Source organism: Dreissena polymorpha, chromosome 13, assembly GCF_020536995.1.
Source record: "Dreissena polymorpha isolate Duluth1 chromosome 13, UMN_Dpol_1.0, whole genome shotgun sequence".
Taxonomy (NCBI): domain Eukaryota; kingdom Metazoa; phylum Mollusca; class Bivalvia; order Myida; family Dreissenidae; genus Dreissena; species Dreissena polymorpha.
In genome coordinates this window covers 2,734,579-2,749,656 of record NC_068367.1, presented here as the reverse complement: position 1 = coordinate 2,749,656, position 15,078 = coordinate 2,734,579, and the positions used below count along the sequence as shown (strand labels likewise).

Sequence of the window (15,078 nt, the reverse complement as noted above, 5' to 3'; positions counted from 1 at the left end):
GACTCTGGGTTGGTAGATTTTTTGCTGGGCAACCTACTGTATTTTCCCTTGTATAGCGCGTAGTTTTTTACCTCCAAATTTCAAATAAAAAAGTTTTTGCGCGTTATACATTGATACAACGCTATCCTGGCTGCTAAATTGCAAAAAAATCATTTCGTAATCGTAAATATTCTTAACAGCCGCCATTTTTTATGTCCCCCACTATAGTAGTGGGGGACATATTGTTTTTGCCTTGTCTGTTGGTTGGTTGGTCTGTTGGTCTGTTGGTTGGTTTGCGCCAACTTTAACATTTTGCAATAACTTTTGCTATATTGAAGATAGCAACTTCATATTTGGCATGCATGTGTATCTCATGAAGCTGCACATTTTGAGTGATGGAAGGTCAAGGTCAAGGTCATCCTATAAGGTCAGAGGTCAAATATATGTGGCCAAAATCGCTCATTTTATGAATACTTTTGCAATATTGAAGATAGCAACTTGATATTTGGCATGCATGTGTAACTCATGGAGCTGCACATTTTAAGTGGTGAAAGGTCAAGGTCATCCTTCAAGGTCAGAGGTCAAATATATGTGGCCCAAATCGCTTTTTTTCTGAATACTTTTGCAATATTGAAGATAGCAACTTGATATTTGGCATGCATGTGTATCTCATGGAGCTGCACATTTTGAGTGGTGAAAGGTCAAGGTCATCCTTCAAGGTCAAATATATGGGTCAAAATTGCTCATGTAATGTCACTTCTGCAATATTAAAGCTAGCAATTTTATATTTGAAATGCATGTGTATCTCATGGAGCTGCACATTTTGAGTGGTGAAGGGTCAAGGTCAAGGTCATCCTTCAAGGTCAAACATCATATAGGGGGACATTGTGTTTCACAAACACATCTTGTTTATTCCAGAAAACTACACCCTATTATCTTACAGACTGAAGGGGCTGTTGTCGAAACAACAAAAAGTCGGTAACGGCAGATATGAACGGGGTAGCATTAGTTATTTAAAAAAAAAAGGTTTGAATAAAGTATGCAAACATTTATTTGTCTGTGTTTGTGCACTTCTACGGCCATTTTTGGTCCGATTAGGCAGCTTACATTGGACTGGTAAAGGTATTTGGTCATTTTTGCAGGTAACCGTAGGTGTGAACAGGGACTTCTTAAGTGTTTTCCAGTTTGCCAGTTTGGTCCAGGTTTTTGGTGCCTTCATTGTTCATCACATTCACGCCTGTGTAGTGCGACAAACAATAACCCAACTTGTCCAACATAATAGATTAACAGTTTTATGTCAATACTGACATATCTCAACAACTGTAGCCCTGTCTCCCATGCGCCACGAAGTTTTTATTCAGCATTCAAATTTAAAGCCTATGCTTTCCCCGATGAAGAATGACATGATGTACATGAAGTCTTATTTTCTCACGTTTTCAACGAAATGCATATGGACTGTTAATCTGTTGCTAGAAAATTACAAAATTGTCAGAAAAGTATAGTGCTATGCAACCCATGCTCTCAATCATAATGATTTTAGCTATTTTAAATGCTTAATTAAGCTTTCCAATGCCCCTAATTTTTCGATTGCGCAATAGTACAATGGCTGCCATTTTCGGTTTGATTTGGTGGTTTTATTGTCTTTAAATATTTTTTCTTCATTTTTGCATTTATAAAACAGCCTGCGCGCTATACATGGGCGCGCGCTATACAGGGGAAAATACGGTAATTTAAGGAGTTGGTTGCCCATCTGGGCAACCGGCCTTATAAAAGTATGTTTCAATCCCTGTATACATATGCTTTTGCGTACCAACACACACTTGTTACTGACTGAATTTTTTTTATAGAACCTGATTGATTCATTTTTGTGCATGGTTATTATCTGAATAATGCGGCTTGTGACAGTTCAAATCCATGAGGGCCTGGTTGCTATACAAGATAATTTAATGATTTATAACGCTCAGTTGATGTTGTGAAATTCTTTAATGAATTCCTCAAATTCTTCTTTTTCAGGCCTGATGGTGTAGAACTGGGTGGTGTGAAAAAAATAAAGACAGAAAGGACAAGTTGTAAGTATGATTTTAGCAGCAACATGCTTTTTAAATTCAGAGTCAAAGATAACGGATTATAATTTATGTACATGTATTGTTACACTGTTATAAGCGTTCACTTGAAAAATGTCATGGGACATTGGAAAAAATTAATTTGTGGAAAAAATAATGATGTTCATTATTGTTTTAGAAAAGCTTATTCAGAAAGGACAAGTTAAAAATTAGAAGTGTTAGTTTACTTAAATAAACTTCCAAGAAAATTGGTTAAAAGTTATTTAGCCGAAATTTCTTTCCAAAACTTAAAGTTGATATTTAAACAGAAATATGTGAGATATTCTGATACTTGTACACTGAAAGTTAATGTATCGGCCAGTATTGTTATTATGGGAGATAAATCATATGGTTTATGTTACAACACTAGTCAGGTTTTATTAAAACATAACATTTTGACAGTTAACACTCTTTTCAATTTCTAGTCAGTTTTTCTGAAAATGTACATGTTTTTCATGCACAGATAAATAATTGGGGGTTACACTATTAATATTATCAGGGCCCGCTGTGGCCTAGGGGGAAGCTTCCCACATTCTTCATGAGGAGGAAATTTTGCACCATTTCCATATGGGTTTTTTACCAATTACAATTTATTTTATATATTAATGACAAACCCTCAATACATTTAAGTCTTAATTGCTGATTATGAACCTTTCTTGTTTGCAATGTTGATACATATTTGAAATACTATTTAGCATAATGACAACAGTTTCAGATTTTTAATTATTTAACTACTTTTTTTTAATATTTCCCAGTTGCAAGATAACATTTTAAGTAAGCTTAAATGCATGGAAATTTAAAGAGACCACTTCCTGGATATAATGACATAGTGTCTTTTAGAGAAATTTAAGGAATGCTTCCAATGTGGGGATTGAATCTAAAACCTCCAAGTAGATAATGGACATCATATTGATCAGGTGCATTTGTGTGTTAAACTTCTATTAAGGTCTCTTGAACATTTCTGAACAAAATTCAACTTGAAGGTATCTGACTCATTCCCAAAGCAGTGTACAAAACAATCGTATGTTATCTTGTACATTCCCATATACATATTTTCACTTAACTTTTATTTATTGCAGCCTTTTTCGATCTGTTCAGCACAAACATTGTGCAAAACATGGCCGACTGGGTCCAGAAGAAAACACCCGCACTTTTCAATTGGGGATCTGTTGAAGACAAACCAGTCAACCACAACGGCAATGGTGTCCGTAGAAATGGCGATCACCATACGGATTCCTTCAAGAAGAGCTCTGCTCCCCTTAGGTAACATGGTGTCAGCAGTCAAACCTATAAAAGATGGATGTTCATTTGATGTGTGTGTGTGGTTATCATTACGAGTAATACAGTGCTTCAAGCAAGGAAAATTATACAAACATTATTACTGTTTGTTTGGGGAATGAGTGCTAAGGAGTTATGAAATGGTTGAAAAGCATTGAATATAAAGATAACATGTTGATTTTGGTATATTAAAAAAAATTTATTAACTAGTGTATAGAGAAAATAAATGTCTCTTTAATAATATAATGACCAGCGCTTCCATTAATGGACATCCGGGCGTAAATTATGCCCCAAAACGGGAGTCTTAACGACTTACGTCTGTTTTACAAATGGTGGAAGTCACTTGGACATGCGCTTATCCGCATGTATACTGTTTATTAATACATGGGACATACAAATCACAATAGTAACTCCGGTCATTCACTCCGTTAACTCCTCGCTTAATCACCATAAAAGCGACATGTGGTTATAGATCATCCACCGATAAGAGATATCAGAGTATCGAATAATAAAGTCACATTACACAGCCATGTACATGTATGCTGATATGGATGCACCACAAGAAATTGTCAGGTAACTTTCCAGTCGCCAAACTGTGCTGTTCAGCGTCCAATCAGTAACGAGAATGCATTTAATTTAACGAGAACGAATGTTAACTGGCGACCATTGTTTTGTATTGATGTCAGTCATGAAGTAAGCGTTTATTGCAGATTGATTAACAAGGAATCACAGTTTTAAAATTTATGTAATAATGGTAATTAAACATTACATGAAAGATGGTGTCGGGCATTATCATCACACCCTTTTACTGTAAACAATTACTATAATATAATAATATAATTACTAACAATGAGATCCCAAGGGTCTGACTCGATTACAATAATGGACATTATGTCTGATGAGCACTTATAAAGTTTTGTCTTCTCTGCTAGCAAACAATTTGCAATTTTGGCCATGATTGTCCATGTTACACATTTCTCTTCCAGTTATTCCCGGAATGATGTACCTACTGCATACAGACCAGGCACATTTCAAGTGTATGAGCCCACATATAAACAGTTGACCACTGACGTAAGTCATAATGGGTGCAAACACTTGTTAAGAAATTATCAAAATGTGTTCACTGATATGTTAAATAGTATTATTCCATCTTTAGCATACATGTCTGATTTGTCAAAAAGAAACGCAATTAAGGCTGTCTGTTTTAGTGGTATTATTCCTTAAGATCAATGTTGCTTCTTTTTGTCCCCTACCGGTTTCACCGGACGCTGTGCGTCTGTCTGTCTGTCACGCTTTTCTGGATCCTGCGATAACTTTAAAAGTTCTTCATATTTTTTTCATGAAACTTGAAACATGGATAAATTGCATTATGGACATTATGCACGTCATTTAAAAAATTCTGGTTGCTATGGCAACAAATAGACTAGAAATACTGCTGAAAATGGTGGTTGTCTGGATCCTGCGATAACTTAAAAAATTCTTCATATTTTTTCATGAAACTTGAAACATGGATAGATGGCAATATGGACATTATGCACATCATTTCATTTTGTTTCTACAACAAATATTCTGGTTGCTATGGAAACAAATATAAAAATTTAATTTAAAAAATTCTGACAATGGTGGAATTTCTGACAATGGTGAAGCCGGTAGGGGACATATATTGCTTGGCAATAGTCTTGTTTAACTTATGTTCTAAATATACAGTGAAAGTGGTAAATGTTCAGGGCTTGGCAATAACAATTGCCCCAGGCAAGTCAGGGTTATCTGTGTAAGTTCTTTTCACTTCCAGTTGCCTGATTGGGCAAGAAGCACAAAGGACTTTAAATAAATGACAAATTCTGGTCAATATTGATGAGTTATGCGTTTAAGCATAGCATAAACACAAACATTCACACTTTTCTTTTTATGCCCCCAGTAGGGTGGCATATAGCATTTGAACTGTCTGTCTGTCCGTCCGTCCGTCAGTCCGTCCGAAAACATTGGCCATAACTTTTGCAATATTGAAGATAGCAACTTTATATTTGGCATGCATGTGTATCTCATGGAGCTGCACATTTTGAGTGGTGAAAGGTCAAGGTCATCCTTCAAGGTCAAAAGTAAAAAAAATACAATCCAAGGGAAGTAATAAGCTTTAAAAGGGAGATAATTTCTAAACCTGCTAAATGATATATTGAAATTTTATTTCAAACTGGCGCAATAGGGGGCATTGTGTTTCTGACAAACACATCTCTTGTTCAGAAGTAAATATGGTAAAGGGAATTGTGGATAGGTTTCTATATGAAGATTTAATCAAGGCAGTTGCATACATTATTGAACATGCGTAAATCAGAAGTAAGAAGATTTGCGTGCATCCGACACTGTTTTTAGTTAATCATGACAACCAATTGACAAGTGTTAAAAATTTAGAATGAATTCAACATGTACTAACTGTTTTTCTGAAGACTGTTCACAAGGGAAAGTAAATTCTTATAAAAAATAATCCAGCATAAAGAAGTCTTTATATAAATGACTTTGTTTTGTAGGGTCTTTCTAATAATACATTCATAGTCTCTATAGATGGCATCTGCTTATCTTTACTTTGAGTGCGTGATATAATGCACATAATACTAGCCCCGTTAGGCTTGAGACATAAAAACAAAGGCAGAAAATAAACATCTATCATTAGCAACTAAAGTCATTAAAAAAATGTGTATAAGCTGACTTACATGTACTTAGCTCTGGACCAGCAGTGTGCAAATAGAATTGCTCTAGAGATCTCTACCTTTGCTATATACTAGTGGCTAGAGGTCTAGAAAAGCACTCTTTGCTGAATCAGACTGAATTGTTTAAGAACAAGTACTGTTGTTGATTTAAGAGTTCACAATTAAAACATGTGATAACAGTGATGAAATATGTTTGGGTTTAAATATTTTGTTATTAAATGGGGGTATTTCAGACATGGGTAAGAAGATTGTATGTCAGGACAAGAAAATTCTCAAAGTGCTTGCCTGACTGGACAAATTTGTTTGTCAAGCCCTGCCATACAATTGAAAATATTGTTTTCATCAGACTTTTCCAAGCTTTACACTTCTACATTCACAACTTCCATGGCTGCTATTTCAATAGTCCTGTAACTGGCAATGAATAACACCCATACAGTTTTCCAGTAGATGTGTATTAGACAATAACACCCATACAGTTTAACTGTTTTCCAGTAGATGTGTATTAGACAATTGCTTTTTTCCAGAACTTGTCTCGTGGCCCGTTACATAAAAGATCAACAGAGAATCGAACAGTACAAACAGATGATTTGCCTGGCACATGTATGTCTACTCTTATCATTATAATTATAGTAGAATATTCATAAACCTGATTATACACAGATTTACTTACATTCAAATTAAACCATTTTTAGCTCGACTATTATATATGAAATATATATAGTGGAGCTATCCTACTCACCCTGGCGTCGGCGTTAGCGTTCCCGTTAGCGTTCCGCTGTCGTTCGCCAAATTCGCCGTTGGCGAAAATTTCGCAAATTCGGCGAATAAAATTCTCGGTTGGCGAAAATGCTCGGCGAAACGTTTTTAAAATTCGGCGAATAAAATTCTCGGTTGGCGAAAATGCTCAGCGAAACGTTTTTTGCCTGTCAAGTACCATCCCAGATAGTAAACTCTTTAAACCGTCGACTGTGCGATAATACATCATCGTGTTATTAACCAGAAAATTTGATACGCAGTCTGCAGCAACACCGGTCAGAACCGGTCATCGAAACAAAGGAAACTTGCTGGTGCATTATGTACTGGCAGTGACGTCACCATCTATGTTTAGAACGCTTGCTGGTGTGAAAACAAAAGGTGTTATCGAACATTATGTCAATACCACGGGCCTGGCAAAAGCATTTAACAAAAAAATTTCTTCACAAAAAAACATGAAATCTTGTTTCAACAGGAATTTGAGAGAATTTCTGTTTAATAGTTTCATTATTATAATATTTTGGGAAAGGTAAAGTTTGATTAAGAAACCAACAATTTCGGAAATAAAAAGTATACCATTCACTCGTAGTAATATATTTCGGATATGTTAAAAATTCGGACATTTAAAGATACGGACATTTATGTGTTGGTTTGTTGTTGATAGTTTGTAAAACTATGTTTTATCATATTTCAGGCAACTAGAATGGATGGTAGCAATTATCTGGGCCTTTCTGTCAAGAAATATGCGTTAAAAACATTCATTTATTTGAGCCTAGAAATCATCCACCACTTACAGAAAATGTTTTAACAACAGAAGCTGTCAAAGCTGATGTATATCATATCCAAATGACCAAATATAACTGTTTAACAATATGAAGTGAGAGGCTTTGAAAATAAAGCATCTTTAGTCTTGATCAACTGTTATGTTTTGCAAATATTGAAATATGTGCTCAAGAATGAATATCTTTAATATAATGAAAATGTGCTTATTTTGTAAACAATGTGAACTGAACATGTGCTTATGATGTATGAATAAACTGATATTCTGTTATGTAGAATAAAAGTATGATTATTACATTGATGTATGTATATCTAGATGTATGCATATCTATAAATGTTTTTTTATAAACTGATATTCTGTTATGTACAATATTTTAAAAGGATGATTATAGTAATAAATATATTTAAGCTTCATATTGTAGTTATTTGTGTTCTTACACCCCTAGACTTTCACGAGGCGGTCCCTAATGCTTGGCTAAAACTTTGGCTACAGTTTCTAAAATTTGGCTACAAAAAAATCTAATTGGCTAAAATGTTGGCTAAAGAAATTTTTGAGCCAGGGGAAGCCCTGAGCGTGCAAATGTTAAAGTTTGCATACTACCCCAAATATTTCCTATGTCCTTTGACATATTGCTTTCATATTTTGCATATTTCTTTACCAACATGATCCCAATCTATAAACAAGAGCAGACAACTGTATCAAGCATTTTGACAGAATTATGGCCTCTTTTATACTTAGATAATTGAACATTTTGCTTAAAATGCAATAACTTCTTTATTTATGATCACATTTGATTCATACTTTGACAAAACAACACTTACCTGACACTGACATACCACAATGCACTCCACCCAAACCATCCCCCATGTCCCACCCCAGAATCCCCCCCCCCCCCCTCCCCCCCAACAAAAAAAAACAAAAATAAAAAATTTCCTTATTTTTGAAAGATCATCTATTAAATGACCACACACCCACATGATATCCCCCCCCCCCCCTCTCCATGATGGCTTACATTATACTGTCAAGCACTCAAATAGTCGAGCGTGCTGTCCTCTGACAGCTCTTGTTGTCTTTTCATTTTCCAATGAATCTTTAAAAATGCTTTTCTTTGCAAGTAATTCATAATAACCATTAATTAACCCATTACCACATAGATACGCTTTTTGACACATTTGTACATGTAGTCCCTTAGAAAGTTACATTTAATTAAATACCTTTCTTACTAAATCCAAGTTTAAAGGCTTCATTTCCAACCCCTAGTTACTGATGAACAGCAAACAGCATTAAACCTGAACAAACTGCGAGTTACTTGCAGGCTGTTCTGGTTTTATGCTGTTTGCAAAAGCCATTTTCATTTTGCTTCTTATGGGGGAAAGGATTAAATAATTTGATATTTAAGAATGAAGTGATTTGGGTTCCAGTGATTCCAAACAGACCTCACAGGGCAAAGGAGAAGTTTATAACCAGAAACAAACACCAGTTCTCAGCTTCAGAGGTACGCTATATTTCTGTGTGCTTTATTATACCCCCATTACCATTGGTAATGGGGGCTATATAGGAGTCTTTTTGTCGGTCGGTCCGTCGGTCGGTCTGTATGTCCCAAAATTTCATTCGATCTTCACCAAACTTGGTCACAAGTTGTATCTAGATGATGTATAGGTCAAGTTTAAATATGGGTCATGCCGTGTCAAAAACTAGGTCACAGGGTCACTTAGTGTGTTTTAAACCGAAAGTTTGTCCAGACCATAACTATGTCAATTATCGTTAGATTTTAAAATAACTTGGTACATTTGTTCACCATCATGGGACGGTGTGTCGTGTGAAAAAAGTACGTCAACATCTCAAAGGTCAAGGTCACACTTGGAGTTCAAAGGTCAAATGCATGTCCGGGCCATAACTTTATCATTTATTGTGAGATTTAAAAATCATTTGGCAAATTTGTTCACCATCATTGGACAGTGTGTCGCACGAAAGAATTTTGTCGATAGCTCCAATGTCAAGGTCACACTTTGAGTTCAAAGAAAGGTCAAATGCATGTCCGGGCCATAACTTTATCATTTATTGTGAGATTTAAAATCATGTGGACAATTTGTTCACCATCATTGGACGGTATATCACGCGAAAGAATTACGTCGAAATCTCCAAGGTCAAGGTCACACTTTGTGTTCAAAGATAAAAAATGGCCATAAATGAGCTTGTCCGGGCAATAACTATGTCATTCATTGTGAGATTTTAAAATCATTTTGCACATTTGCTCACCATCATTGGACAGTGTGTCGGGCGAAAGAATTACGTTGATATCTCCAAGGTCAAGGTCACACTTTAAGTTCAAAGGTCAAAAATGGCCATAAATGAGCTTGTCCAGGTCATAACTATGTTGTTCATTGTGAGATTTTTAAATCATTTGGCACATTTGTTCACCATCATTGGCCGGTGTTTTGCGCGAAAGAATTACGTTGATATCTCCAAGGTCAAGGTCAAACTTTGAGTTCAAAGGTCAAAAATGGCCATAAATGAGCTTGTCCGAGCCATAACTATGTCATTCATTGTGAGATTTTGAAATCATTTGGCACATTTGTTCACCATTATTGGCCGGTGTGTCGCGCGAGAGAATAACGTCGATATCTCCAAGGTCAAGGTCACACTGTGAGTTCAAAGGTCAAAAATGGCCGTAAATGATCTTGTCGGGGCCATAACTATGTCATTCATTGTGAGATTTTAAAATTACTTGGTACATTTGTTCACAATCATTGGACGGCGTGTCATGCGAAAGAATTACGTCGATATCTTCAAGGTCAAGGTCGCACTTGGAGTTCAAAAGTGAAAAATGGCCATAAATGAGCTTGTCCGGGCCATAACTATGTCATTCATTGTGAGATTTTTAAATGACTCTGTACATTAATTTTGTTCACAGTCATTGGACAGCGTGTCATGCGAAAGAATTCAAGAGTTCAAAGGTCAAAGTGGCCATAAATTATAATGGCATAATAATTCTTAAAAATCACCATTTAGATTCTCTTGTTTTGTGAAGACAGCTTGCAAAATAGTCTGTGTCAATGCGGCATGTGGGGGTATATGTCACATCTGTGACAAAGCTCTAGTATTGGTACAGTGTTTAAATGACTTATTATTTACGCTGTATTGGATTATCTGAAGTAGTTGCTTACTGTTTGAATGTATCAAATCAAAGGAGTTTATTGGGTAATCACTGGAATCACGTAGGCATGTGTGTACACCAATATAGTGCTCTAGATCGGTCACATGAGGTAAATAAAATAGGTCATCATGTCAAATTACAGAAATAGCATTAGAACACTTTAGATGCCTTATTTATTGCCCCATCTTCATGAAACTAATTTAGTATTTTTGTCTTAATAATATATCTGCTCTGTTCTGGACTGGGTCACATGGGGTCATAAACTTGGTAACTGTGAAAGTTAAGAAAAAACTTTTGAACAGTCTCAAGACCACATCACCCAATAATCACAGTCTTGGCATTACTTTTTGTACTTTTTGTGGGGACAGTGGCCTAGTGGTAGGATGCTGGTCTAGGGATCAGAAGGTCCCTGGTTCGAATCCCGCTTGGGGCACTGGATTTTTCTGAGCAAAAAATTAATTCCACGCTTGCTCCTCTCCACTAAGGTGTATAAATGGGTACCTGTGAGGGAAATAAGTCAATGTGCCGTGGCTGCCTTTGGCGCCATATGTAAACGGACGACTTAAATCCCAGTAATCGGGGGGTAAATCATAGTGATTAGTCAGACTATAAAAGCATGCCTTTACCTTTAAGGCACTTGCCCGATCGGGCTACAATTTTGAAATTTCACTAGCCCTTGTCAGTTTTAGCTAGTGTGAATTAAAGTAATAAAGTCTTAAATATTTGTGTATTGACAAAACATAGAACAATTACAAAAATCAACACTTGATTCCTTTTTTGAGTTAAAGCGTCTCGTGAGATCAATCTAAAACACTTCGATATTCGTCTACTCAATGAGTGAGTGCTCAATGGACATGAACAGAGGTCTATGTGTACCTTTTTGGGACATGTTGCTTAGTACGGACATGAAAAAGGAACTTGAACAATCTGGCTACCAACTTTTCACTTGATTGATGCAAAAATCAATAGACTTGGTTGAAAGTTCAAGTGGGCTTACATCCAAGACTGTCATCATGAAACTTTGTTAGAAGAATTGTTCCAATCATATCTAGGTTGAGTTAAAAACCGGGTTACATGGCGGCGAAAACTGTGTCACTGCATCAAACTAATTAAAATACTTGCAAACACTCTTGGGGGACCACATTTAATCATGAACTTTGATCAGAATATTTGTTGAAATGATATCATGGTTGAGTTCTTAAATGGTTCTTGAATCATCCCAGAACAGTTCAGTTTCATCGTGTCCCAGGTGAGTGACCTATGACCTTTGGTCCTCTTGTTTTGCATATTCCTTCTTTTTCTAAACGTCTAGGCAGAAAACAATACATTTGCAAATTTTAAAATGGTGTTGGAAATAGGATTTGTTTTGCCTTTGTGAATATGACCCAATACAGGCCAATAAACCAGCTCCCAAATAGCTTTGTTGTTTATACATCAATTTCAAAATCTTCTTTTCATGTTTCACCCAAATTTTGTCAACACAGGGTTAAAATCATCATTGGAATCAAGAGATTTTTCATCTAAACCTAAGTGATATGACAAGGGGTCATGCAAGTTCCTATGTGATATAACAAAATACATCAAATTGTATATGCAATCAGTTATGAATGACGAGCTTGCAATATACTTGCATGTTGCTGTGTGTTTGCATCAGAGTGTACGACTGGATGAGAGAGCCAGATACCAGCAGCTGCTACAAAAGTTCACGACGGTTCCACTGGGTGAGACGGGGGACACAGCCAAGAAGGAAATCAAGCACCCAGTCAGGGTACCAGAACTCACAAAGTATGTGTACAGTCAATCTTGTATTATGAGATCACTCAAGGGAGTAACCAAAAATGGTCTTTAAAAGACATGATCATTCTGGACAAAATAAAATCATCGTCACTAACAAATTCATAAACGGGTTCTGTGACACAAATATCTTGTTTAGCATTTAAACTGTATTAAATAATCCAGATATTATAGTAGTTAAAAATATAATTATCTTGCAATTTGATAACTAGTAATAATCCAACAAAACACTGTTGCAGTTATTGACGATAAATGTGTTTAAGAATGTAGTTAACACAAACATTCAACATTTTTTGGAAATGTACAGGAAGTTGGTATATCGGAACTTTCGGCCTTTTGTGGAAAGCCAACATAATTGTTTTCATTGGTTTCAAGCTTAGGCCGATTAATTACGATTACAAATCGGGACTGATAATGCGTGAATCATGTGATGAATATCAGTGCGCATCAGGTAGTTGATTTAACCGTACACCCCATATCGCTTTCTCTTGAGATCTTTAGGGGGGTGGGGCCTTCAATCAGGATGTTTTCAGTCCCATTTGGGATTGTGGCTGAGTACTGGCCCCAAGTTTGAACGCTAAAAAAACACTGACTAGGCTGGTGGCATTCTCTAATACTTTGATAAATCCAAGCAGTTTAATAGCATAAAACAACCTTTTTAATAACATTTGTTTTAATTTGCAATGGTGTTTTGCCATAAAGACTTTAAATTAAAACAGAACAAAAATGAGAAGGGATCAGGGCCATGCTAATTGGCATGTCTATCATGAACTTGATGTCTGTGTTGCAGGTTTTACTTTAAGGGGAATGACAGCATACTGGGTGCCACTGTCGGCCCAGATGTGAAGAAAGACGTGCCCAGTCGCTCTACCAGACAAGATAGTGTGAAGTTTAAAGTCCATCCTAGTCAGAAATCTACCCCAAGGCCTGTTGTAAATGGTATGCTATGAAGAGTTATATGTCTAGATGTGATATGTTAAATTGTTAATTGTCTTAATTTTTAGCTCAGCGTTTTCGGAGAAAACCCAAGGTATTGTCATAGCCAGCTTTACGTCCGTCGTCCGCGTCGTGCTAAAACCTTAACATTTTGTTAAGGTTTTGAACATTGACTCTAAAATCAAAGTGCTTCCACCTACAACTTTGAAACTTCATATGTAGATGCACCTTAATGAGTTCTACACGCCACACCCATTTTTGGGTCACTGGGTCAAAGGTCAAGGTCACTGTGACCTTTATAAAAATATATATATATAAAATATAAAAATTATGACAAGCTTTTTATGTCCCCCACTATAGTAGTGGGGGACATATTGTTTTTGCCCTGTCTGTTGGTTGGTTGGTTGATTGGTCTGTTGGTTTGCGCCAACTTTAACATTTTGCAATAACTTTTGCTATATTGAAGATAGCAACTTCATATTTGGCATGCATGTGTATCTCATGAAGCTGCACATTTTGAGTGGTAAAAGGTCAAGGTCATCCTTCAAGGTCAGAGGTCAAATATATGTGGCCAAAATCGCTCATTTTATGAATTCTTTTGCAATATTGAAGATAGCAACTTCATATTTGGCATGCATGTGTATCTCATGGAGCTGCACATTTTGAGTGGTGAAAGGTCAAGGTCATCCTTCAAGGTCAGAGGTCAAATATATGTGGCCCAAATCGCTTATTTTATGAATACTTTTGCAATATTGAAGATAGCAACTTGATATTTGGCATGCATGTGTATCTCATGGAGCTGCACATTTTGAGTGGTGAAAGGTCAAGGTCAATCTTCAAGGTCAGAGGTCAAATATATGTGGCCCAAATCGCTTATTTTATGAATACTTTTGCAATATTGAAGATAGCAACTTGATATTTGGCATGCATGTGTATCTCATGGAGCTGCACATTTTGAGTGGTGAAAGGTCAAGGTCATCTTTCAAGGTCAAATATATGGGTCAAAATTGCTCATGTAATGTCACTTCTGCAATATTGAAGCTAGCAATTTAATATTTGAAATGCGTGTGTATCTCAAGGAGCTGCACATTTTGAGTGGTGAAGGGTCAAGGTCAAGGCCATCCTTCAAGGTCAAACGTCATATAGGGGGACATTGTGTTTCACAAACACATCTTGTATTTATTCAAAACTGCACCCGTAGCCGAGTGAAGCACCCGTTATGCGGTGCTCTTGTTTTTAAATGCCTTTTACTTTGCTATCATTGACATGATCAGTTTGACCAAGCAGGCTAAAATTCTTTTTTTATTGCTTGAAACCAAGAAAATGTTTCAAGCACCACTTTGAAAACCTCAGTACACTGCAACTCCAATATATCGCAGTTGAAGGGGTCCAAAGATCGCGACCGTGATATATCCGGCGCGCGATATAAATTGTCAGGTTATGTATGCATGTATATGTATGCAATAGCATCATTTGGCAATCTCAAAACACGCTATTTACCTACCTTATTCAAGTATGTGTTATATCCATATGTTATTCATTGGTATAACACAAAACATTATTCCATTTGAGTATTTACAAACGCGTATAATT

General features: G+C 36.3%; 1 protein-coding gene across 1 annotated transcript in view; it reads left to right on the top strand.

The window, feature by feature from the left end:
* Positions 1 to 15,078, top strand: part of LOC127856569 (sentrin-specific protease 1-like) — a 40,266-nt gene that overhangs the window by 4,087 nt on the left and 21,101 nt on the right. Inside the window, exons 2-8 of the mRNA XM_052392865.1 lie at positions 1,993 to 2,048; positions 3,161 to 3,344; positions 4,346 to 4,430; positions 6,589 to 6,664; positions 9,020 to 9,093; positions 12,410 to 12,540; positions 13,340 to 13,488. Coding sequence (XP_052248825.1) covers positions 1,993 to 2,048; positions 3,161 to 3,344; positions 4,346 to 4,430; positions 6,589 to 6,664; positions 9,020 to 9,093; positions 12,410 to 12,540; positions 13,340 to 13,488 — 755 coding nt within the window. The remainder of the gene's footprint in view (positions 1 to 1,992; positions 2,049 to 3,160; positions 3,345 to 4,345; positions 4,431 to 6,588; positions 6,665 to 9,019; positions 9,094 to 12,409; positions 12,541 to 13,339; positions 13,489 to 15,078) is intronic.